The 23,884-nt window shown below is 37.4% G+C and overlaps 1 protein-coding gene across 5 annotated transcripts in view; it reads left to right on the plus strand.

Annotated features, from left to right (window-relative positions):
- Window positions 1-22,918, plus strand: part of ARID4A (AT-rich interaction domain 4A) — a 62,038-nt gene extending 39,120 nt beyond the window's left edge. For 3 of the 5 annotated variants that reach the window (XM_005211824.5, XM_005211823.5, XM_005211822.5), the window contains exons 17-24: window positions 1,748-1,945; window positions 5,780-5,864; window positions 6,683-6,884; window positions 8,959-10,101; window positions 10,403-10,507; window positions 15,469-15,675; window positions 16,296-16,442; window positions 21,059-22,918. In XM_005211824.5, coding sequence (XP_005211881.2) covers window positions 1,748-1,945; window positions 5,780-5,864; window positions 6,683-6,884; window positions 8,959-10,101; window positions 10,403-10,507; window positions 15,469-15,675; window positions 16,296-16,442; window positions 21,059-21,162 — 2,191 coding nt within the window. In that variant the 3' untranslated portion in view covers window positions 21,163-22,918. 5 annotated transcript variants of the gene reach the window in all.
- The last annotated feature ends 966 nt before the right edge of the window (window positions 22,919-23,884 follow it).

Here is a 23,884-nt window from a genome sequence, read left to right on the forward strand (position 1 = left end):
AATTTTTAGACACTACTAAAAAATGAATTTTAACTCAGCAACAGCATAACACACTTACTTGTGTAGATGCTCTCCTCCAGTTATTTTTCAATGCTAAATTTTCTAGAAATTTGAGTTATTAGGCAAAATTGAGAAAAGTGGCCTGCTGTTTCCAACTAGTGGCTGACACCCATCTGAAAATTAACCGTTGAAAAAATAACTGCAAAAATAGTAATGATTGGTGAGTGGGAGAGGTAATTTTATGATTCAGCATAAATGGGTACAGGAGCATTCACAGTCACGTGTGAATTAGAATAGTAAGTAAAGAAAGTTCTATAGTGAAATACGATTAGGATTAGGGAAAGTAGGAGGAAATAATTGGAATTGAGTATAATGATAGAGTGTAGTAATTCAAATATTTGGACAGTAAATTTAATAAGGTAAGGTAGACTATTTAAAAAGTAAGGCCTAACTATAGTTTGAAGATTTGTTAAAAATAAGCATCAAAATGTGTATGTTTTATAGTATGTATGTAATACACACTATATATATATGCATATATATATATACATACACACCACGTGCTTTAAAAAGCCTTTATAATTGATATGTAAATAGAATATTTATTTTAGAGACATAAAGTTTCACAGACTTGAATATGAAGGACATTATTTCCTTTTATTAAATAAAACTGAATATACAAACAGTCTGTATTCTCATTTAATAGCAGGAATCCTGGAAATAGCCTTTTTTTTTTTAATCTATAGAGACTTCTGTTTTAAGTAGTTTTTTATGGTGTTTTGAAATTACCTCATCAGAATATAATTGGAAGGTGCCCTTGTAAAGAAAACATTCCCACTGCTAATGAGTTGTCAAAGTTTCTTCATGTTGGGTCCCCCAGTGATCCCTAAAATAATGCCCTGTGTTTATGACAGAAGATAGTAACTCCTCTTAAGGTTTTTAAAACTCCTGTGCCACTAGAGTGATCTTTGATGCAAATCTGTTCTGAATATTTGCTGGGCTAATAAAGAATGTTTGTTTAAAAATATTACAAATACTTGGACCTCCCTATGTGAATCTCCTTTATATATGATTATCAAAACAAAAACTGATGGGAGATGTGTAAAAACAAATAGGAACCGATGTAAGATATGCAAAACCTTCGTTCTTCCGGTGCTATCCCACAGTGATGACAAAACACCTAACACCCAGATGTCTGTTGTTTCTTCGTGAGGGTGGGGAAACCTTTATAAACTAGTTTAAAAGAGTTACTAAGGTAGTTAGCCCTTGTTCATTATTTTTCCCACCAAAAACGTCTGGGTTAAGAACCACTCTGAATTGAGCAAAAAGTACTAGTCAAGTAGACAAGACATTTCAGTTGCAGAAAGTTAAAAACTATCTTTAGGTCATTTTCACATACAAGGTGGCGCTTGAATCCTAAAGACTTCTTCAAAGCATGTTGTTGTAATTTTGTTTTATCAAAAGTGATTTATTTGATTCCACATCACCATTAACTGTGATGACTGACTTGCCTTTAAGAAGTACGGATTTACTTTTGGTACAGTGCACCTTGTCATAATAAATCAGTTCCCTACTAAGTAGTCTATGAAAATCTTCTCCTTCTCCTCCTTCTTCTCCTCCTCCACTGACATGTTATGAAGGTAATAATTAGGTTGTGACTCTTCTACATGTTGGATTCTTTTAGCATATATTATTTTGTTTGCCATTAAGTTATCAGTAGCATTATCAGTGTTATAACTTACTGCAGGGAAGAAACTGAAAGCAAATGTGACTCTGAAGGGGAGGAAGATGAGGAAGACACAGAACCCTGCCTAACAGGCACCAAAGTGAAAGTAAAATATGGACGGGGGAAAACGCAGAAGATCTACGAAGCCAGTATTAAAAGCACTGAAATTGATGATGGAGAAGTTTTATACTTGGTACATTACTATGGATGGAATGTCAGGTAAGCAAGAAATGTATTTTCTTATTTTGAAATTTGTTTTTGGTTCAGAAAGATCATTTTTAATGTTTTGAAGAACTAAAGCAAATAGTATATATGCACTTACACAGCACACCTTGCATTTGAATTTTCCAGGACTTTGAACATTCCTACTATTTTACTTCCCATGTCAGTACATCCAGCCAGAGATCACCAGGATCACATCTGTACCTGAACAAACTGGGTTTGCTACTCATCTGCAGTAAGGGAGGACACCTGACTTAGGGAACCATGTGGCATGTCAGTTAGAGGGTGGGTCATGAAAGCTCAGGGTACCACCTTTGGGAGTAGCAACAGCTCAGGGTTCTGTGGAAACATCCTTTAGAGAGCTGGACCCATGGCTCCCAACATTGCAAGTGGTTTTGCTTGTTTACTTATTAAATTTATCAGAAATCAAGCCTGTATCAAGCACTGTAATAGGTTTGAATTGGAAAATTAATAGATAAGAATGTTAGATAAGACTTAGATCTGAGCTTCTGTTAGGTGATTTTAAGAGGGTTTAGGAAATAGGGCTTTGCTCTAGACTGGATGCTGTCAAGAAGCAGAGGATAATTCTGATTGGTTATCTTAATCTTACCTGTAAGAAGGGAAGACTAAACCAAGGTTAATGCTATCTTTGGACTTCCCCCCAATGGCTCAGTGGATAAAGAATCCGTCTGCAATGCAGGAGACACAGGAGATGCAGGTTTGATCCCAGGGCCAGGAAGATCGCCTGGAGAAGGGAAAGGGCAACCCACTCCAGTATTCTTGCCTGGAAAATCATGGACAGAGGAGCTTGGCGGGCTATAGTCCATGGGGGTTGCAAGACTTGGACACAATTTAGCGACTAAACCACCCCCCAACTACCACCACCACCACAATGCTGTCATTGGTAAAGCAGTAGCAGTCTCTCAGGGTATAAAGGATGTTTGGTCATTTTTGTGGCCTGGACAGTGTTCCTGTTTTTTTTTTGTGTTGAGACACAACTGGGAAGTGGTCTTTTTTTTGTCTTGATACATCATGGTCATGCAACAGACCTGTCTGATATTGATGTTCTGTGAAGTTGTTTATGTGCAACAGGAGAACAACATGCCCTAGCTGTGAGGGCCAGGACGGCTCTGTAGCAACAGCAAGGCCCAGCTAATAGTACCAGGCCAGTTGCTGGATGTCAGGGACTACTTTTCTCTCTATTCTTTAGGAAGTTTTGTGTGTTCACTGTATCTGCGGGCCCTGTAGTTGCTTGGAGCCCAGATGTTCCAGAATTTCCCTACATACTCAGTTCCCTCATCTCTGAGTTGGGAAATACAGAGAATCTACTTTATAGGGATTTTTGTGAGAAGTAGTGCTAATTATATTAACATGAAAATTCATATAGTTAGTGCCTGGCACTTAGTTAAGTGCTCAGCAAACGTTAATTGCTTTCTTTAGTGGGGGCATGTTTGGCTTCTGTCCTCTCACATCATTTTAAAAAGAATATGGATTGACTGAATAGCATATAAAACTTTAAAATTTCTTGCAAATCAAAACCACAATGAGGTACCATCTCACTCCAGTCAGAATGGCTGCTATCAAACAGTCTACAAACAATAAATGCTGGAGAGGGTGTGGAGAAAAGGGAACGCTCTTACACTGTTGGGGGGAATGCAAACTAGTACAGCCACAATGGAGAACAGTGTGGAGATTCCTTTAAGAACTGGAAATGGAACTGCCATACGATCCAGCAATCCCACTTCTGGGCATACAAACTGAGGAAACCAGAATTGAAAGAGACACATGTACCCCAATGTTCATCGCAGCACTGTTTACAATAGCTAGGACATGGAAGCAACCTACATGTTCATCGGCAGACGAATGGATAAGAAAGCTGTGGTACATTTACACAATGAAATATTACTCAGCTCTTAAAAAGAACGCATTTGAGTCAGTTCTAATGAGATGGATGAAACTGGAGCCTATTACAGAGTGAAGTAAGTCAGAAAGAAAAACACCAATACAGTATATTAACACATATATATGGAATTTAGAAAGATGGTAACAACGACCCTATATGCAGGACAGCAAAAAAGACACAGATGTAAAGAACAGACTTTGGACTCTGGGAGAAGGTGCGGATGGGATAATTTGAGAGAAGAGCATTGAAACATGTATATTACCATATGTGAAATAGATGACCATATGTAAAATAGATGACATCGAACCAGTCCAAGTTCGATGCATGAAACAGGGCACTCAAAGCTGGTGCACTGGGATGACCCATAAGGGATGGGATGGGGAGGGAGGTGGGAGTAGGGTTCAGGATGGGGGGACACAAGTACACCCGTGACTGATTCATGTTGCTGTATGGCAGAAACCACCACAATATTGTAAAGTAATTAGTCTCCAATTAAAAATAAATAATTTTAAAAGTAAAAATTAAAAAAAAAACTTTAAAATTTCTTTTCTTTTTTCTCAGGTCAGCTCTTGTACCCTTCACATTTCTGCCAACACTAAAAACAAACTTTCTTGTCCATCTCTCAGTAGTTTTGTATGTATTGAATTCAGGGATAAAGACTACACTTGACAACCTTAACACATCTCCCTACTTTGCACGTGCAGCCCAATGTAGCCTTCTTTTCTCCTCAGAGTCTACATAGTTCACAACCATCCGCTTTTACTTACCATCAGTGTGTCTGTTCTGTTGTCTAGACTATCTCCCTCCTAGCGTCCTTCTCTTTTTATCTCTTTAAATTTTTTACTGTATGACTCTTAACAGTCATTTTATTATACGATCATGTTTGTTCTAACTGGTTATCTTCCTACCTAGCTGGAATTCACATGGTTAATAGTTTTTCATTGGCCTTCCACCCTGCTAGATAGATACTGGGATAATGCATGAGAAGATCATGTTTAAACCATAGTGTAGAGTCATGGGACTGGGTCAGCTGAACTTGTGCCTATTGGAACAGGGTCCTTCTTTTGCATGGGTTAATGGTGATTGGGTTACAAAGTGAAGGTGTGGTTTGCATCACTAGGGTGCAGTTCAAAGCAAGGACTGCCTGTAGTTTTTTTCTTTTTTTTTTTTTAGCTAAAATGTACAGATTTTAGATTTTGGTTCATCTCTATAAATACCTGTAAATATACATTAAACATATAAATTATAGGTAGCTCTATAAATATATACTTATATAATGTAAAAGCTGTTATTTAGTTCTAGGAGGTTTAATTTCTTATTTGCCCCTGATTAGTAACTTGGACTGGCTATATTAAAATCTAGAAGTTATGTCAGTATTATGGGAAAGGGGAAAATGGGTTTTCAGAATAAACTTAAAATACCTCTAAAAGAAATTTCAGTTTTAGAGGTGTACAGTTCAGAATAAAATTTTTTTAGAAATACTGGAGGCTAGAGAGAGTTCTGGAGGAAAAGAGTTGAAAAGGACTTCATAAACTAATCTAGAACTCATCATACTACAAGTTTAAATTTATCTCACTTGTTTTGCATTATTTGGTTACAGAATCAGCTTATTTAATTAAGCTCAGATGAGTGGGAGTTGTGGGGAAAAAGGCAGTGCAAACAGCCTTGAATCCATTTAGTTTGCCTACCCTATTCTCCCTCTTAAACCTGTCTGCCCTGATAAACTCTTGCTGTGCCCTGTTGGTGGCAGGTACCCAAAACACCCAGTGCAGTGCCTGGCACACATACTGCCAGCAGGTGAGCACCCGTGCCCTTCACCTTTCTGCCGACATAGAACTCGGCCCTCTTCAGTCCTGTTGTTTGTACTTGGTGACTACATTTCAAATAAGGTATTCTTGTGAATTTTAAAATATATTCTTTATTTTAAGGTATGATGAATGGGTAAAGGCTGACAGGATAATCTGGCCATTGGACAAAGGTGGACCAAAGAAAAAACAGAAGAAAAAAGCTAAAGTATGTATACAGGTGCTATATCCTTTAGATAACAGTTGTTCATATTGTATTAATACTGTGTTTTTTATAAAACTTGTTTTCTCATATAATCATTTTGAGTCTTTCAAAGTAATTGTGAGTTTGCCCCTTAGGCCCAGAAGCTAAAAAGTAAAAAATATGAACACATTTCCACACTATTTCAGAAAAGGTAAAAACCAGCTTCCCTTGGGGCACAGGCTTCAAATGCAAAGGCTTACGAGGTTCTCTAGAAAAGTGGTAAAGTAGGACTGAGCCCGGCAAAGAAGAGGTTATGTCCCTCGTCTAGAGAGGATGGAACCAACCACTCTGCTGTGGGATGCAGGCTCAGGCTTGCCAGATTTTAGAATTTTTTTTTCTCTCAAGACAAGTATATTTTTTAAAAAGTAAAATCTGGTTTTTAATTGTGGAAGCTAGTACTAAGTTTTAAAGCATACATTGGCTATATGTTCTAGCCTCATCCATACCCTCAATTTTCAGCCTTTGCTGTAGAGATGATGACATACCTTTCTTTTCCTCAGGAAATAGTAAGAGACAAGGGGAGAGCTGAATAGTATATAGCTCTCTTACGTGCTGCCTCTGACCTTCACAATATAATTGCAGTGTTACCATGTTGAAGTTGTAGAACATCATACTCATTTAAGTACAAAACATTAGAAAACTATTTAATTTTAATTTTTCCATAACTACAGATTACAAGTTGATGTAAATAATCTTTTTCAGTTACAGTTTTCCTTGGCAAAGTAGAGTATTTATTTTTCATAAAGGTACTATTTCTCATACATTTTATTGTTGTAACCTAGAACAAAGAAGACAGTGAAAAGGATGAAAAGAGGGATGAGGAGAGGCAGAAGTCAAAACGGGGACGACCTCCTTTAAAATCTACGCTTTCGTCTAACATGCCATATGGTTTGTCTAAGACTGCAAACAGTGACGGAAAATCAGGTACCAGAAGTGCTCGAAGCAATAGGCCAGACAGCTCACCTCTGTCAAATGGAATGGAAGGTGCTCAATTTTGAGGATCGTTGATTTAAAAAAAAAAAATCAATCATATAAATAATAAAACCAGTTGTGTGAGAGATTCATAGGAAGTCATCTAAGTTTTTAATACATGATTTAAATTACAAAATTTGATTTGAACAAAATATTTATTTTGCTGTACCCTATTTATTTAAAATTCAGTGATATCTTACTTAGGAGTACCTTTTCTTGACAATATCAGAGAAATATTCTATTTTAATAGAGCACGGGTTGACAAGCCAGTATGCCACCCTGTCCTACAAAGCATGTACTGGTGTCTCCTGTAATCCACTGCTGTTCTGCTGCTGCTAAGTCACTTCAGTCTTGTCTGACTCTGTGCGACCCCATAGACGGCAGCCCACTAGGCTCCTCTGTCCCTGGGATTCTCCAGGCAAGAACACTGGAGTGGGTTGCCATTTCCTTCTCCAATGCATGAAAGTGAAAAGTGAAAGTGAAGTTGCTCAGTCCCGCCCGACTCTCAGTGACCCCATGGACTGCAGCCCGCCAGGCTCCTCCGTCCATGGGATTTTCCAGGCAAGGGTACTGGAGTGGGTTGCTATCGCCTTCATCTAGGATCTTTACCATTGCTGTTCACCTAGGATCTTTCAGTAAAGCTGAGACTGTTTTCAAAGAGAGCACAAACTAAAGTGGTAGACACATGTTTTGGGATGAATATAAGTGAACATATTTTATTCTGCATTTACGTTTTTTCCGTTTCTACTTTTGTATAGTTTTCTATGTAATTTAAGAAATGTTAAATATAGAAAATGTTCACATAAGAATTTTCCTCCCTTGAAAACTTCTGAACCACAGGATTGCCATGAATCCACCATGTGGAGCTTTTGTGCAAGTTAGAAAGGGCATCTTTCTTCCCCTTTACTGCCATCTGCTGGAAGGCTGACGTAATACACAAATGCAAGATTTCCACAAAGTTGCAAATGCTCTTAGAAGCATGCACATGTACAGCCTACAAAATTATACATTTTTTTGCTAAACTGCTTCATAAAAGTGAAAAAACTACCTTTTTAAAAAATTGAGACAAAATTCTAAATTCTGTATATGATAAAACCATAAAATAAAACTACATACCTTTTCACTTAAAAAGTACATTTAAGCTTTCCTTTTTGCACTGTAAAATATGAGCACCATGTGGGCAGAATTCTTGTATTTTACAACTTCTATATCATCTATAACATTATTTATTATTTAAAAAATTCTCTGACTTAAAGAGAATGGTTTTTTTTTGCAGAAAGGTAACTGGCCTATACTTTCCTTTCTCTTAATCAGAGGAATATTTACATTTTTGAGAATTCAAGCTTCTCATTTTTATACATCTTTTCAGAATTAAGTAGAATGTCATACTCCTTTCTAAGGACATAAAATGGGCATTCCAGATTTTAATCAGTACCCTCTCAAATCAAACCACTTCATATGTTAACTTCATATTTCAGTATTAGTCCTTTGATTTTTCTAAGGGTTGCTGCTGCTGCTGCTGCTGCTAAGTCGCTTCAGTCGTGTCCGACTCTGTGCGACCCCATAGACGGCAGCCCACCAGGCTCCCCCGTCCCTGGGATTCTCCAGGCAAGAGTACTGGAGTGGGGTGCCATTCCCTTCTCCAGTGCATGAAAGTGAAAAGTGAAAGTGAAAATGAAGTCGCTCAGTTGAGTCCGACTCTAGCGACCCCATGGACTGCGGCCCACCAGGCTCCTCCGTCCATGGGATTTTCCAGGCAAGAGTACTGGAGTAGGGTGCCATTGTCTTCTCCGTTTCTAAGGGTTACTGTAGCCTAAATATGATACTAGTAAAAATTGGAAAAGAGCTCTTTTACAGAATTGAGACAGTAATATTTTTCTATGTAATATATTTTCACATGGAGTTTATTTGAGATCTCCCCTCCCCCATTTTTGGCACAAATATATGGTTTATTTTATATGAGAAATTTCTACAAGGAGGTATTCAGAGGTACATGATTAAGAGTTTTGTCTTTGGCAGAATTTTTATTATAAATTACATTGGTAATTAAGTAGAAACTTGTGTAATATAATATTTTCTCTTGCAGACTCCTGTTCATCTGATAGTGAAACAGAAGACCTTTTAGAAAAGAATTTGATGAATGAAGAACTTTCTCCTGATATTAAAGAAGAATTAGAAAAAAATGAAAATTTAAATGATGATAAGCTAGATGAAGAAAATCCAAAGACTGCTCCACATATATTAAAAGAAAATGATAGGACTCAAATGCAGTCTTTAGAAACCTTAAAGTTAGAAGCTGGAGAGAATGAACAAATAGTACAGATTTTAGGAAATAAAGTGGAGCAAGAAGAAGTTAAGAAAGATGCAGAAAAATCTCCTAAAGGAAAGGGAAGACGAAGCAAGACAAAAGATCTTTCTTTAGAAATTATAAAAATTTCATCATTTACCCAGGATGAAGCAGGAACTGAACCTCATATTGATGCTCAGAGTCCAGAATTTTCTTCTTTAGACAGTAAAAACTTTTCTTCTGCTACTGAAGATGAAACTGACCAATGTGCAAAAGAAAAAAAGTTGAAACGAAAGATCCTGGGACAGTCATCACCAGAGAAAAGAATAAGAATTGAGAATGGAATGGAAATGACAAATAGCATATCTAGCACATCTCAAGAAAGGACCAGTGATTGCACTGCATCTGAGGGAGTGAAAAACTTAAATTTTGAACAACACTTTGAAATAGAAAATGAAGGAATGCCATCATTAATAGCAGAGCCAAACCAGTGCGTTCAAGAATTGACTAATGAAAAATTCGATGGTCCAGCAGAAGAAACTGTAAATACCCCGCTAAAGGAAGAGGAGGATGCAATGCCTCTGATTGGGCCAGAAACCTTGGTTTGCCATGAAGTAGATTTGGATGATTTGGATGAAAAGGAGAAAACCAGCATTGAGGACGCAGTAGTTGAAAGCTCTGAATCTAACTCTCTTGTTTCTATTCCACCTGCCCTACCTCCTGTAGCACAGCATAACTTTTCAGTAGCGTCACCACTTACTCTCAGCCAAGATGAGTCTCGAAGTATAAAAAGTGAGAGTGACATAACTATTGAAGTTGACAGTATTGCTGAAGAATCTCAAGAAGGTCTCTGTGAGAGGGAGTCAGCAAATGGCTTTGAAGCCAGTGTTGCCTCTGGTACCTGTAGTATAATTGTTCAAGAGAGAGAGAGCAGAGAGAAGGGTAAGGACTTCCTAGGGAGAAAATCAGTCTTTATGTTAAAATTCAAAATTAGTATGCTAAGAGTTTTAGGAGCTTTGATCTGTTAAGTACCATTCCCTTCCTTCTTTCCCTCCCTCCTTCCTTCCTTCTCTTTTTCCCTTCCTCCTCTCCTGTGTTTCTTCTTTTTCCTTCCTTCCTTCCCCTGCTCACTCTTTACCCCACCCTTTTTAAAAAACATATACATGGGAATTCATGTAGGCAGATGAATAAACATACTTGCTCTTGATTTTTTTTTCTAATTTTCTCTTTCCACTTATTTCAGGTCAGAAAAGGCCAAGTGATGGAACTAGTGGATTATTGGCAAAAAAGCAGAAGCGAACCCCAAAGCGAACAAGTGCTGTAGCCAAAAATGAAAAGAATGGAGCAGGTTGGTGCTTTGCAACACTGGCTTTAGTATGGTGTTAGTACTTTGAGCAGTTTTTTGGCCTGATCATCTGTGTCAGCTTAAAACTAAATTTGGTTTATTCTGTTCTGAAAAGTAGCAATTTTTCCATTAGTTTTTCATCTGAAAATTTGCTTGTCAATTTTATTTAGAGCTGAGATAGCTGTGGTTATTTTTTATGCTTATTGCATTTTTTATGTAATGCAGTTTAATATTAGAGGAATATGTTTGGAAATCTTGAAAAAAATAAGAAGAATAGAATAAAACAAATAGAATTTGAAAAACAGAAGAATTTTTTCAAATACATCTGAAAACAGATGTATGTACAATAAAGAATAAAGTTAAGTTATGGGATATAGTGGGAAAAAACATGGTTGATTTGACAAATTATAATTTTACATCCAAAACATGTCTTCCTACAAGTCTGAAATGGAAATACTAGACTACGGTAGATACATATTCCAAGGAAGGAGCATATAATTTATTTAAGACAAAGGGCATTTCAAAAAAATTCCTTTGAACCGTATTTCAAGTAGTCAGTAATCAGATGTGGCTAATGGCTGAACAAGACAGGTATGGAGTATAGAGAAAGAGTGATAGGCGATGAGACTAGAAAGATAGCAGGAATTGCAAAGGGAAAATGAATGAGTTTACAGTGGATGCATGGACAGACGTTACCTTAGTCAAAATGACCACCACCAGCAACGGGATCAAGTGAAGTGATGTGCCTCCTGATGGGATGCACCGTGAAGAGTGTCGTGCACCTCTGCGACATTCCTGTCAAAGACGTATGACCCGACTGTGATCGTGAGGACCCAGCAACAAGTTCAAACTGAAGGATACTCGGTAGAATAATTGGGCTATAATTTTAAAAATTGTCAGGGTCATGAAAGTCAAAGAGGAACCATTCCAGATTGAAGGAGATTTATGTGACAAGTAAATGAGGTATATAATTCTCACCTGGATACTATTGGTATAAAGAACATTATTGGGTCAAACTAGAGATACTTGCGGAGAAGGCGATGGCACCCCACTCCAGGACTCTTGCCTGGAAAATCCCGTGGATGGAGGAGCCTGGTAGGCTGCAGTCCATGGGGTCACTAAGAGTCGGGCACGACTGAGCGACTTCAGTTTTCACTTTCATGCATTGGAGAAGGAAATGGCAACCCACTCCAGTATTCTTGCCTGGAGAGTCCCAGGGACGGGGGAGCCTGGTGGGCTGCCGTCTATGGGGTCGCACAGAGTCAGACACGACTGAAGTCACTTAGCAGTAGCAGCAGCAGCAGCAGAGATACTTGTGTGGAGTCTGAGGATTAGATGACAGTAATATATCTGGTTGTTTAGGAGTGTGGTGGATTTAAAAACACATCCACAAATGTGTTGATATGCTTCTCTTCAAGAGGCAAAGCCCAGTTCCTTCATTTTGGGTATGGGCTGTATTTAGTCACTTTCTTTTAACTAGTAAAATAGAGTGGACGTGATGGAGTATGACTTGAAGCTCATAAAAGGCACAACAGATTCTTCTCTGCTTTCCTCTGGATTAGTTGCTCTGGGGAAAGTTAGCTGCCATGTTGGGAGGACAGTCAAGCAGTGTATGGAGAGGCGCACATGGTGAGGAACCAAGCATATCCTTCCTACAGCCAGCAAGAACTGAGGCTTCCTGATGCTCACTAACAGCCATGTGAGTGAGCCATCCTGGAGCATATCATTCAGCTCCAGTCAGGTCTTCAGAGATCAGAGCCTGGGCTAAAAGCTTGGCAGCAACCCCACAAGATTCCCTGAGCCAGGCCACAAAGCCACAATGCTTCCAGATTCTGACCCTCAGAAGCCATGTGAGATACTAAACATTTGTAGTTTTAAACTGCTAAGTTTTGGCTAATTTGTAGATAACTAAAACAAGGAGAATGTTCTCATTTATAAGACATAAACACTATAAGGTACTCAAATATGGCAGGGCAAGTTATCCTCAAATGGCAGAAAAACATTTTTTAGTAACCATTCTTCATCTTTTTTGTAAGTTTGAAAATTGTCTCAAAGTAAAAAGTTAAAAAAGGAAAAAAGAAAGGAGATGATCAGTTTTTCTTTGTTTTCTTTATTTTATTTATTTATTTCTTTCTTTCTTTCTTTTCTTTATTTTCTTTGGAAATAATCTTTGGCTTAACTGAGGCAGTGAAAGAAGGGATGAATGAAGAGAATTAGGACATAAAGTCACTGTGTGTGTGCACTAAGTCACTTTAGTCTTGTCCAACTCTTTGTGACCCCATGGACTGTAGCCTGCCCACCTCCTCTGTCCATGGGATTCTCCAGGCAAGAATATTGGAGCAGGTTGCCATTTCTTCCTCAGAGGATGTTCCCAATACAGATATCGAACCTGTGTCTCTTATGTCTCTTGCATTGGTAGGCAGGTTCTTTACCACCAGTGCCACCTGGGAAACCCAAGAATACTGGAGTGTGTAGCCATTTCTTTCTCCAGGGGATCTTCCTGATGCAAGATCAAACCCGGGTCTCCATTGTGGGTAGATTCTTTACCATTTAAGCCACCAGGGAAGCCCATAAAATCACTAGGACTCTATTAGTAGTAGTAAGATATGAGGAACTGGTTAACTAACATATGGCATACAGGAGTAGCAGCAGATTGTTGGAAGAGTAATTTAGGGAATGTTGTATTAGAAGTACCAAGTATTAGGGAAATAAGGCTCAGGAGCTTCGAAAAGAGTCTGGTTTTAGAAGATAGTTGTTGAAGGATTACAAGATGATAAAGCTGCTATGTGAGGGTTGTAAAATGAGAGGAAAAAGGACCAGGAGTGGAATTATGTGGCATATCCCTTTAAATGGGCCAGGAAGAGGAGAATAGAAGCAGATTAGAGATAAATGAAAATCAGTAAACAGTTGTTGGTTTGAATAGGAAAGATGGTTCAAATGCAATAGAATATTCACGTGGGATTAAAATGTATTCATTGAAGTTGGTGAATAGTGTTAGGGGCCCTAATAAGAGCATGGGAAGGAGATGGATTAGAAGGTATGGAAATCAGGATAACAACAAATTTCTCTTTCATGAAATTTGACCCTAAAGAGAAGGAAAGAGGTACCAGCCAAATGGGGAGGTTTTCCTCTCCTTCCCTCCTTCTCTCTCTAAGGGGTGGGAAAGCTTTAAGTATGTTGGTAGACTCTGATAAAAGAAGAAAAGATAAAATGACATTGAGGTGTTTCAGAGATGCTGAGAATAAATGGTTTCAAGAGTATAGCTGAAGATATTATAGTAGTTTGCCCAGAATTAACAGTCTCCTCTTTTTGAGGCTGAAAAAGTGCCAAAGGGACAGATACAGTAGGGAAGGGGCTGGGAAATATGGTGTGTAACCCACAACTTTGCCTTTTTAGTAGAAGGCAGAGTTGGATTTTGAGAGTAAATATGGTCAAGTAGGGTGTAGACTTTGAAATAAAGCAGAAAAGTTGAGAGAAAATTCTAATTTGTTATTAAATGAAAACCAAAAGCATCTCTCTCAGTGCAGATTTGGTGAGGAGGGATACAGACTTGGATCCAAATATCTGCTCACATTTTATTATACACATGTTAACAGCTGGGTGTTTATTTTGTGCTTCTTCATATATATAGTTTGGGTTGGTCCCCTTTTGGGTTGTTCTTATGTTTTGTTTTAAACATATATAGGGCAATACTATGCTTATTGTTTAACTTTATCATTTCATAATCTGTTTTGGATATTTGGTCATTTTTGTTCCAAAAAGAGATGGGAATACCAGACTACCTTACCTGCCTCCTGAGAAACCTGTATGCAGGTCAAGAAGCAACAGTAAGAACTGGACATGGAACAACAGACTGGTTCCAAATTGGAAAAGGAGTACGTCAAGGCCGTATACTGTCACCCTGCTTATTTAACTTATAAGCAGAGTACATCATGTGAAATGCTGGGCTGGATGCAGCACAAGCTGGAATCAAGATTGCCAGAAGAAGTACCAACAACCTCAGATATGCAGATAATACCACGCTAATGGCAGAAAGCAAAGAGGAACTAAAGAGCCTCTTGATGAAGGTGAAAGAGGAAAGTGGAAAAGCTGCTTTAAAACTCACCATTCATAAAACTAAGATCCTGCCATCCGGTCCTATCATTTCATGGCAAATAGATGGGGAAAATGTGGAAGCAGTGGCAGATTTTATTTTCCCAGGCTCTGAAATCACTGCAGATGGTGACTGCAGCTATGAAATTAAAAGACGCTTGCTCCTTGGAAGAAAAGCTATGACCAACCTAGAAAACATATTAAAAATCAGAGACATCACTTTGCTGATAAAGGTCCTTCTAGTCAAAGCTATGATTTTTCTAGTAGTCATGTTTGGATGTGAGAGTTGAACCATAGAGAAGGCAGAGTGTAGAAGAATTGATGCTTTTGAACTGTCGTATGGAGAAGACTGTTGAGAGTCACCTGGACAGCAAGGAGATAAAACCAGTCAGTCCTAAAGGAAATCAACCCCGAATATTCATTGAAAAGACTGCTGCTGAAGCTAAAGCTCCAATACTTTAGCCACCTCATGTGAAGAGCTGACTCATTGGAAAAGACCCTAATGCCAGACCCTTCCCCAGCATCGGGAAGATTGAAGGCAAAAAAAGAAAGGGGTGACAGAGGATGGTATCACCGACTCAATGGGCATGAGTTTGAACAAGCTCCAGGAGATGGAAGGACAGGAAAGCCTGGCATTCTGCATCGGGTTGCAAACAGATACGACTTAGCAACTGAAAAACAACAATAATATATAATTCTTAGCCATTTCCCTTTTGGTGGGTATTTAGGTTATTTCCATCTTTTTATTGTTATAAAACTTAGCACTTTTGTGCATTTGTTTCTTTAGGATACCAAAAAGTGTAATTGCTGGGTCTGTTGCATTTTTAAAGTTTTTATCATTTATAATCTGAGTTAACTTTTTCTTCTTATAGGACAAAGCAGTGATAGTGAAGATCTTCCTGTCCTAGACAATTCAAGTAAATGTACCCCAGTAAAGCATCTTAGTGTATCTAAGCCACAGAAGCTTGCACGATCCCCTGCAAGGATATCCCCTCACATCAAAGATGGAGAAAAAGATAAACAGAAAGAAAAACATCCGAATTCATCCCCTCGGACATATAAGTGGAGCTTTCAACTCAGTAAGATGCTTATAGAAAACTTGAATGTGTATCACAAAGTGATATGTCAGATGTCAAAAGTGATACGTTAAAATGTCAAAACAAGAAATAATAATTAGCAAATTCATTTATTTAGGTATCCTAAATATTGCCTTATCAATAATCATTACTTAACATAAATGAAAGAATCTGTGTCTTACATGTTAACTTCATAAACACTGGAGAAAGGTCTCTAGTTATGAAATGAGACATGTATGATTTATACAGATTGATGAAACTTAAACATCCTTTCTTGTATTGACAATTGGAAATAACTAAAACATCAATACAAAGACACTATATGGGTGAACAGCTAAAATTATAGATCAGAGATGCTGTATGTGGGATGTTTTCTTGTGCTTCTCTGATCATTTCAGTGATATATCATTAAGTAATATATGTTTAGTTAAGAAAATTTGGGATGTATATAGAAATCTTATTCCTGAATTTAATGTCTTCTCTTTTTATAGAACCTTATTTAGTGTACTGTTAGGTTTTAATAAACTAAAGCTTTTGTTGATTTATGAGTCAGAGTTTGGAAAGAACTGCCATTTTTTTTCTTATAGAATTAATTCCAAAGTAACTGTTTTTTTGCCTTTTAGATGAATTAGATAATATGAACAGTACAGAGAGAATCTCTTTTCTCCAAGAAAAACTACAGGAAATCAGAAAATATTACATGTCTTTGAAGTCTGAAGTTGCAACCATAGACAGGAGGAGAAAAAGATTAAAAAAGAAAGACAGAGAAGGTAATTTGATTATAATTTTTCTTCTCTCTATTTTTCAAATATATACCGTATCACTTTAGAAGATTTAGGCTTATCACTTTTTGAATATAGTATATAAATTATTTTTAGATTGCTAGGTTTTCTTCTTTGTTGCTGCTGTTGAAATGAGCCAACAACTGAATTAGTCAGAATGAGACTTTTGCTTTTGGTTTTTTAATGTTTTTTAAAACATTATTTATTTTTATTTTTTGGCTGTGCTGGGTCTTCTTTGCTTTGTGTGTGCTTTCTCTGACTTCCAGGAGCGGGGACCACTCTTCATCGTGATGTGCAGGCTTCTTAGTCGGGTGGCTTTTCCTGTTGTGGAGCACAGGCTGTAGGGCACATGGGCTTCAGGAGTTGCAGCTCACAGGCTCAGTAATTGTGGTGCATGGGCTTCGCTGCTCTGTGGCATGTGGAATCTTCCAGGCCAGGGTTGAACCCAACCTGTGTCCCCTTCATTGGCAGGTGGACTCCAATCCACTGCTCCACCAGGGAAGTCCAGAATGAGACTTTTGAAAGGGACTATGAGCTGTTTTACAAAACGTGTGATTTTACTAAATGTGGTGGGTTCTCAAGAAGAGCTTGCTCCCTCTGAATATCTCTCACTATTCAACAGACATTTTATTGACTGCCTATTAACAGGCATTATATATTATGGGGTTCATCAAAACAAAGAAGCATATGGCTTCTTCTCTAGGAGATTGTCTTGTTTGGGATTGTAAGGCATTTCCTAAACAACTACTGCATAAGATATTTCAGCTGTACAACATTAATGCACATATACCATATGCCAGGCCTTCTTTCGTGAAAGTACAGAGATGAATGAGATACAGACCTCTATCTCAAAGTCTTACTGTCCAGTGGAACTGTGTGTTGAGAGTCCTAAGAGTGATACACAAGTATAGGTGGAAGGAGAGATGACTTTGATATAATCATAAAGACAGTAGCATCTAAGCTAAACCTTAAAAATGTATAGGATTGGCTTTAGTTAAACATTGTCATGCTCATGTCTGCCCCAAGCCCCAAGCCCAGGCCTCACTAAAATAATATAAAGAAAACTAAAAGCCCTATACACACAAGGACAAGAGAATGGAACAGCAGATTGACTGTTGCCAACAGGAAGTGTCAGCAGTATGTCAGCACATGAGAGAATGCTAAAAACCTAAGCTTGTTTATCCTTGTAGTGGGACAAAACAAGGAGAAGCTAATTCATACTACATCACCCCCCCCCGAAAAGCTCTGAAGGCAATGTAAAGTGTGAGGCTGAAAAATGGGAGACTGGTTGAAATGGAAGGAGAAATTGGATCCTTTCATCCCACCCTGTGAAGTAAACTACCTTTTCCCCTAGCTTTAGCCAAAAAAAAAAACAAACCCAGGAGGTTACGTTATTGGAGGCTGGAAGAGATCAACAGGCTTATAGACAGACTCAGGAAACCAACCATAGCTGAAGGTGAGGGTTAAGTGGTATTAAGTGGTAAACCAAAAAGACGGAGCTTGAGTAAAAGTTGCCAGTAATGAATGATGAGACTCCTATTCCTTTTCCAAACAAAGATCTCATCTTCTTAGCCCTCTGAAAGCTGGTAACTAAGCTTATGGTTATTCCTGGAAGGAGACTGAAAGATTCCTCTAAAGAAACTGGTCAGTCCAAAAGAAATGATCTAACAGATACCAGCATTTGGAGGGTCCTGAACCAAAAAGCAAGTTCCTTGCCAATCACCACGTGTACAGTGCCCAACATTTAAAAGCCTGACATACTCATGTACAGCTTCCAATTAGCTCAATGCTCCTTCTCTTAAATATGGAAGTGAAGATCAGATGTTTGAGGAAAGCCCCTACATAAAGACAGAAACCAAAATAGAAAATGAGAACAAAAAAGAACTTGGAACATGCCATATAAAAACAACTATAATTAATATCCAGAGTTACAGGAAGGATACTGCAGTCTTGAAACAACAATGTGGTGGTGGTTTAGTCGTTAAGTTGTATCTGACTCTTGTGGTCCCATGAACTGTAGCCTGCCAGGCTCCTTTGTCCATGGGATTCTCCAGGAAAGAATACTAGAGTGGATTGCCATTTCCTTCTCCATGAAGCCAGAATATGAGACTATTAATGAAATTCAGAGAACATGAAGGATCTCTTAAACATATGGTGGTAGGAATAAAAAATAAAAAGAAGGATTAGATAACAAGGCTAGAGAAATACCAGTAAAAAGTAAAAAAGATAAAAGGAGAGAATAAGAGAAGTATAGGATCTGGCTGGAAGTACAGATTGAACTTCTGAATCATAGGCTTTATAGAAAGAGAGCACTGAATAAACATAGGAGGAAGTTGTCATCAAAGACCTAAGAAAAATTTCCAGAACTGAAGGAGATGGATTAGAAGATTGAAAGGACTCATAAAGAATGGGAGGGGTTGTGGTGGGAGGGTGAGCAGGAATCACACCAAAGCAAATTATGAAACTTCAGAACCCTTTGGATAAAGGTAAGATTCTAAAAGCTTACCATATATGTGTTACTCTCTCAGTCATGTCTGACTCTTTGCAACCCTGTAGAACTGTAGCCCACCAGGCTTCTCTGCCCGTAGGATTTTCCAGGCAAGAATACTGGAGAGGGTAGCCATTTCCTTCTCCAGGGGATCTTCCCGACTCAGGGATTGAACCCACGTCTCGTACATCTCCTGCATTGGCAGGTGGGTTCTTTACCACTAGCACCACCTGGGAAGCCTTTTACCATATAAAGGTACATACAAAAAGATGGGCCTCAGAACAGCATCAGATTTCTCATATCAGATTTCTCGATGGTGTCATTAAAACTAGAAGCCAAGTTATGAAAATAACATGAGATCCAGCAAAGAAGGAATCCAACAGGAAAACAATAAGGAAAATCTCAAGATGATGGTGAGGGGAAGCCCTAGAATGACTACTCCATAGCAAGCCTACAAAGTGGCTATTTCAGAAATAGGATAGAACAGTAGGGGAGGGCTCTAGGAGGGATGTCCCTAAAGAAAAAAAAAAAAAAGTAAATTACCTGATAGGCTTGCCCATCTCTAGAGAAGTTTTCTATCTATGGCTCTTAAGGGATGAATTACTGATAGAATGGCCTGTATCATATGTAGTCTTGAAGCATTCAACTCCAAGTCCAGCAGTTCTCAATTCCTGGAAATACAGGGGAGCAAAAGGAAAGAGACTGACTTTCTTTGTTTGTCCTTTTGAAAAACTAAATAGCAAGAAGTCTTTACAGAATTTTTAAACACAAGAAGAACAAATCAACAAATGGAACTTTCTTTAGAGAACTTTCAGTTGCTTTGAGTTTCCTAAAGGTCATATAAGTTTCAGACAACCAAGAATATAATTTTCTTACGGTCTTCTTCCCTTTTTTGATTTTTTTAATTTGTGTGTGTGTGAAGTGAGTTATTAAAGTGAGACATTGACTTCTAGCATACATACTGGAATTTGTAGTAATGAGTTAAATATATTGACAGTACACACACTGAGGAAGGTAAATAAAAATTAAATAAATTAAATAAATACCTAATAAATAATTAAATAAATAAAAATTAAATAAAATAAATAAAAATTAAATAATAAATAAAATAAAAATTAAAACTTACCTAAATAAAAATTAAAACTTCAAGTAAAATAGGAATAATTGAGCAAAGATTTGCAAAAGATAGAGCTCTGCAAAGAAGTGTAAACTAAAAAATGGCAAAGCAGCTGATGCATAGAATAGTGATCTTTAATCCATGCTTCTGGAGTGTTATGTCAAAGTCACTTGGGGCACTTTTTCTAGTCACTCAGCCACAGTTCCATCCTGATCCCATGATTCTGATACCTGATCTAGGTTACTGCTCTTTGCTTCCATCTGGTATATTGGGACAGGATAAAGATAGGAAGCCAATGGTTAGCTGGTTACAAGGTATTTTCTAGGATGGGGAATTCTTTTAGGGTCCTTTAACCCAGAGACAGGCAGGAATTTGCTACAGTGAAAACTTAACCTCAGGTTGATCTTGTTTCTGATTTGGAGACAAAGGTGATTTTCTTTCAGGGATCTTTCAAGTAGGGATTTAAGAGTTTATACCTAGTCTTTATATTTTATGGTGCCTTTTTGAACTCAGTTACTTAGTGATTAGAGACTGATTCGGAGAAGGCAATGACACCCCACTCCAGTGCTCTTGCCTGGCAAATCCCATGGACAGGAGAGCGTGGAAGGCTGCAGTCCATGGGGTCGCTGAGGGTCGGACACGACTGAGCGACTTTACTTTCACTTTTCACTTTCTTGCATTGGAGAAGGAAATGGCAACCCACTCCAGGGTTCTTGCCTGGAGAATCCCAGGGACGGGGGAGCCTCGTGGGCTGCCGTCTCTGGGGTCGCACAGAGTCGGACATGACTGAAGCGATTTAGCAGCAGCAGCAGCAGCAGAGACTGATTCCACTCAGTTAAGCCAAACAAAATTTTTGCTGCTGTTAATTCCTTCATGCACCATTTGAGAGGACTATAATGGAAGTGAATAATGTTTAAGAAATTTATTTCTAATTTGCCAGTGGTTGGGTATCTGTGTGTGATAGTTTTCCAGTCTAATGTAACTTGTTTGATTCCACAGTGTCTCATGCCGGAGCCTCCATGTCATCTGCTTCATCGGACACTGGAATGAGTCCCTCTTCCTCATCTCCCCCACAAAACGTACTTGCTGTAGAATGCAGGTGATAAACGTTTTCTCTGCCTTCCCAGCAGTTTGCTGCCATGGACATAAATCCCCAAACCCCGAAATACAACCACAGAAAGCACTCAACTGGTTTGACATTGCTAAGTATATCCTGTACACTTTTCAAGGCTGGATTGTATCTACTCCCTTCTCTTTTCTTTTTTTCTGTTGCAAAAAAGAAGCTGATTAGTAACTGAAGTTTAGGCAGCCTGCCACATTTGTCATAATTTTTCCTCTATAATTTTTTTTTTCATTTTTTCTTGTGAAGATAGAAAAAGGGCACTTAGCAAATTTGAAATTGTATAATAAAGCTTTCAGGTGTTACAGAAATCATAGACAAGCAAGTGCACATGATAAACATCAAAATATTATCCAGCTAAATAGTTACTGCTGCACTTTCACTGAGATGTATTTGAACACTTGGTGAGTAGGGGGTTTATGTTGTGTTCTTTTTAATTGTTGTTGTTGGTTTTATTATTTTTGTGGAAGCACTTGCTATTTAGAACTGCCAAAGTATATGTTCAGCAGTGTGCCCAGGTTTAAGGTGTAAATGGGACAAAATAAATTGTGAAAGGAAGTGTAGTTGACTGAAAACTACAGTTGTAATAAGTCTTCCACTTTTTATAGGATTTTTGAGCACACAATTATGCAAATATTTTAATGTTTATTAATGTTTACAGTGGAATTGTGAATAAGTTTTCAGTGGACTATCTTATCCCTTGACAAAAATATTTTGTCTTTTTTCTATGTAATTTCAGAGTTTTTATTTTGTTACAAAAAACAAAAATGAAATATATAACAACAATGAAGTTATTTAACAAGATTTCTAAAGCTGAAAATTTTGTGTAAAATAAGGTATTATCTTGCAACTTGTTAAATATATTTATTCAGACATTGGATGTTGTATTTTTATGTATTTTTTAAAATATTAATAAAATTGAAAAAAAGAAAATTCTAGGTTAATTCACTCTTCAAATGACAATAGCTCTCAGCTGTCCCTTTTACAGGAGGTTGCATCCAGCAGCTTTGCCTGTATTGAAGGGAATCTGTCTCAGTCCTTCAAACAGTGTAGAACTATATAAATGGGCATCTGGATCATTAAAGTATGTCCTTGTTTAGAAACTTTGGCAGTCCTAGTATTTAAACCATTTTGAGGATCAAATTTTTGGTTGCCCTTAAAATATTTTGTCACCGTTTTTATGTTTGCTATACTGCCGAATAAATTTATATCTCCCAAAGTTGAGATGCAACAACTAAGTAAAGCAATTATGTATGCTTTGTTTGTGAATTGTTTCACAGACTGATACATTTTGTAAATAATTCTTCCAAAATCATGTACTTAAAGCATTTTTGCCATATACATTATGTAAAAAGGTGATTTTTTAAAATCAGTTTTTAAATTCATGTTTGTACATTGAAAGGGGTTTTTTTTAAACCCCCTTTTCTGTGTTTAATATGCTGTAGAGTAATAACCTAGATGCTCTAGACTGTATATCAGGATCTGATTTACAAGAACAAAGTCAGAGCCAGACACTAGTGATGGCATAGCATTACTGAAATCATTGTTTCTTAATTTCATTTTACCACATTGTGAACTTGTGATTCAGATTCCTTCCATTTTCGCAGAGAATTAAAAACAAAAAAGTACTCTTGTAAAATGCACTTTTCTGTCTTTTCTTTGCAAAGCAGAAGTATTTCAATGTAAAATAAAAATGGAGCTCAGTGGGCAGTATTAATAAAGGCCATGTTTTAAACATAGGCTTTATATTTTCAGTTTTCATTTAAGTGATTGTTTTTTTTCTCCAAGTGCCAGTAACTCACAGTTGGAAAGTCAGACTTCACAAAACAAAGCATATTCAATATATTCTATATATTCTTCAGTCTCTACAATTAAATATTTCTAGTACTTAATTATAAAAATCTTAAAACTGTGTCATTCTAATACAGTTGGAACCAAGAGGCAACCTTATATTCATACATTAGATATTTTAATGATTTATCAGCTTGAATATTGTCCTTTCTAATCATTATAAATCTGGTAATGAAGTATTGAGACCTTGCTACAGAGAGCAAAATTATATATTCACTGAATGGGTACATGAACACTGTTAAAATCTTTTTATTGGGGCCAGTGGCCAGAAAGGACTATGAAAGTAATTGAATTTTGAAAGAGTATTGATGAGGTATTAAATTCACACATTCACCATATTTTGAAATTAGCTAACCTTTGAGTAGATAGCTCTTCTACATGACTAAAAAAATAAAGCTACTCTTTAATATGTAAAGTGAAAGGTGCTATCTATAAAATCAACTTTTTTGAAGATTATGGAGATTTCTGTTTTAATATTCCAGGTGTGCTTTTACTGTAAAATTTCTGGTTTTCCTGTTCTTCACTAAGATATTTGTATTTATCACATTACATGCTCTGTCTTCTACAGATCTACTTAAAATTGGAAATCTTTATGCATTGTGCTATTAATTTCTTTATATACCTTTCTTATAAGCCCTGTAGTATAACATAGCTATCAGCATCATGTAAGCATTTTGAAGCTCTGAATTCAACCACACATAAAAACAATTATTTGAATTCATTCATCAACAATTTATTGGGTATCTTTGATGTCCCAGGAATTGTGCTAAGGCCCAGGAGACAAAACAGTGAACATGACAGAAAAAGGCCCCTGTATTTGTGGACTGCATAATCTAATGAGCTCTATGTTAAAC

Source organism: Bos taurus, chromosome 10 (assembly GCF_002263795.3).
Source record: "Bos taurus isolate L1 Dominette 01449 registration number 42190680 breed Hereford chromosome 10, ARS-UCD2.0, whole genome shotgun sequence".
NCBI lineage: Eukaryota > Metazoa > Chordata > Mammalia > Artiodactyla > Bovidae > Bos > Bos taurus.